The following is a 2,297-nucleotide window of genomic DNA, read 5'->3' on the forward strand; positions in this document are numbered from 1 at the left end:
CCCCAAAGTGACTCTAGCAAAGAGGAATGACTAATCATACTTCTCACCATATCTTTAAGAGTTCAGTTTCTTCGTTCTGCTACACCATTCATGATGGGTTTGCCCGGCATAGTGTATTGCAGAACAATTCCACACTCTTTGAGGAACAGCGCAAAAGGTCCTGGACGTTGTTCTCCTGATCCATCATATTTGCCATAGTACTCACCACCACGGTCAGATTTGATAGCCTTAATTTTCTTTCCAAGTTGAAGTTCAACCTCAACCTTGAAAGTTTTAAAAATGTCTAGGGATTGGGATTTCTCATGTAACAAATATAGGTAACCGTATCTAGAGTAGTCATCTATGAACGTAATGAAATATTGTTGTCCATTCCAAGAAGTTTTAGGAAAAGGACCACAAATGTCTGTATGCACTAGTTCTAAGACGTCTTTAGCTCTTTCGGTACCTAATTTCCTTATGTTTGTTCGTTTTCCCTTTATGCATTCAATACAGACCTCAAAGTCTGATAAATCCAAAGGGTCAAGAATTTCATCCAACACAAGTCTCTGAATTCTTTATTTAGAGATATGGCCTAAACGCTTATGCCATAAGGTGGCTGAATTCTCATTCAATTTTCGTTTTGTACCATGTGAACTTATTTGCAGTATTTCATTATAGGAACTAACAACATCAAGCATGTAAATATTATCAATTAAAGAACCAGAACCAATCATATTTGAATTTTGGTAGAGACTAACTTTATTATTTCCAAATGAACAAGAAAATCCAAATTTGTCCAAACTAGAAATAGAAATCAAATTCCGTCTAAAAGACGGTACAACAAAAGTCTCAAATAAATCCAAATAAAATACAGTTTTTAACTGTAATCTAAAAGTTCCAATAGCTTCCACTGCAACCTTATTGCCATCACCCACAAAGATGAATCTTTCATCATCACTTGGTAGTCGGCTCCACAGGCAACCCTGCATAGTCATACTTATGTGAGTAGTAGCACCAGAATCTACCCACCAAGTATCTTTAGGTACAAAAACCAAATTAACTTCTGAACAAACTAGAGTAAGAAATTTACCTTTCTTCACATGCCATGCGGCATACTTGGGACACTCTTTCTTCATGTGTCCCGACTTCTTGCAGAAGTAACAGGTAAATTTCTCATCCTTATTTTGCTTCTTTTGCTGAGAAGTCCCTTCCGCAACACCCTTAGCCTTTTTCCTTTTCTTATTCTGAGGTCGAAGTCAAGTGAGCACTTTCAGTCCTATCTCTCTGCAGCCTCTCCTCCTCTTGCACACAGTGAGATATAAGCTCATTGAGGGACCATTTGTCCTTCTGAGTGTTATAGCTCACTTTGAATTGCCCAAAGTGTGCAGGAAGCGAGATCAAAACCAAGTGCACAAACAAGTCTTCACCAAGCTCTAACTTAAGTGACTTGAGTTTTGATGCGAGATTGGGCATCTCCATAATGTACTCCCTTATGTTTCCTTTGCCTTTATACTTCATGGAGATGAGTTTGGCCAAAAGGTTACTCGTCTCTGCCTTTTCATTTTTGGCAAAGTATTGCTCGATTTCCTCAAGGAATTTCTTTGCACTTTGACCCTCAGAAATAGAGCCCCGAAACGCCTCTGGAATAGAGCGCTTCATGATCATAAGGCACATTCGGTTGGACCGATCCCACTTCTCAATTTTTACCTCATTAGAGGTTTCCGGAGTGGAAATGGGTCGTTCCGTCCTCAATGCCAAGTCCAAATCCATACAACCAAGAACAATTTCTACGACTTCCTTCCAGACCTTAAAATTTGTCCCATTTAGCATTGGGATAGAATTCACTTGGGCAGTAACATTTGCAACACTGGTAATATTAACTAAACAGAGAACACAAAAAAAATGTTCACAGATAATCAAGCAAGTCATATAAAATATATATAACAAGACATGCAAATATTTCCCATAACAGATCCATCACAAGATACCTAGTACAACATTAATTATAGTCTTTGGACAGAGAAATTAATTTGTAATTGGTACTCTCAACGCAATGATCAAACATTGATAATTAGTTCTGACAAATAATAGTCTTTCTTTGGACCGACTATTATTCTCATGAAAAAAAAAACTTAATAATTGTCACATATTCATCATCGCAGGTATGTTATTATTTGGCCAAATTGCGTCTTCCTTTGGGCCGAACACAATTCGCATAAATAATTCCATACTAACATCCATGCAATTTAATTAAATCAATTTACACAATAGAGGTTATTTTGGCAACATAATGGTTCAATCAATTTAATTAAAATTAC

General features: G+C 37.0%; 1 protein-coding gene across 1 annotated transcript; it reads right to left on the bottom strand.

Moving 5' to 3' along the window:
• Window positions 1–1,218: 1,218 nt before the first annotated feature.
• Window positions 1,219–1,809, bottom strand: LOC114405172. Its single transcript, XM_028367815.1, has one exon. The coding sequence runs from the start codon at window positions 1,807–1,809 to the stop codon at window positions 1,219–1,221; it is 591 nt and encodes a 196-aa protein (XP_028223616.1).
• Between the last annotated feature and the right edge of the window lie 488 nt (window positions 1,810–2,297).

The sequence above is a fragment of the Glycine soja genome, chromosome 3 (assembly GCF_004193775.1).
Source record: "Glycine soja cultivar W05 chromosome 3, ASM419377v2, whole genome shotgun sequence".
Lineage (NCBI taxonomy): Eukaryota > Viridiplantae > Streptophyta > Magnoliopsida > Fabales > Fabaceae > Glycine > Glycine soja.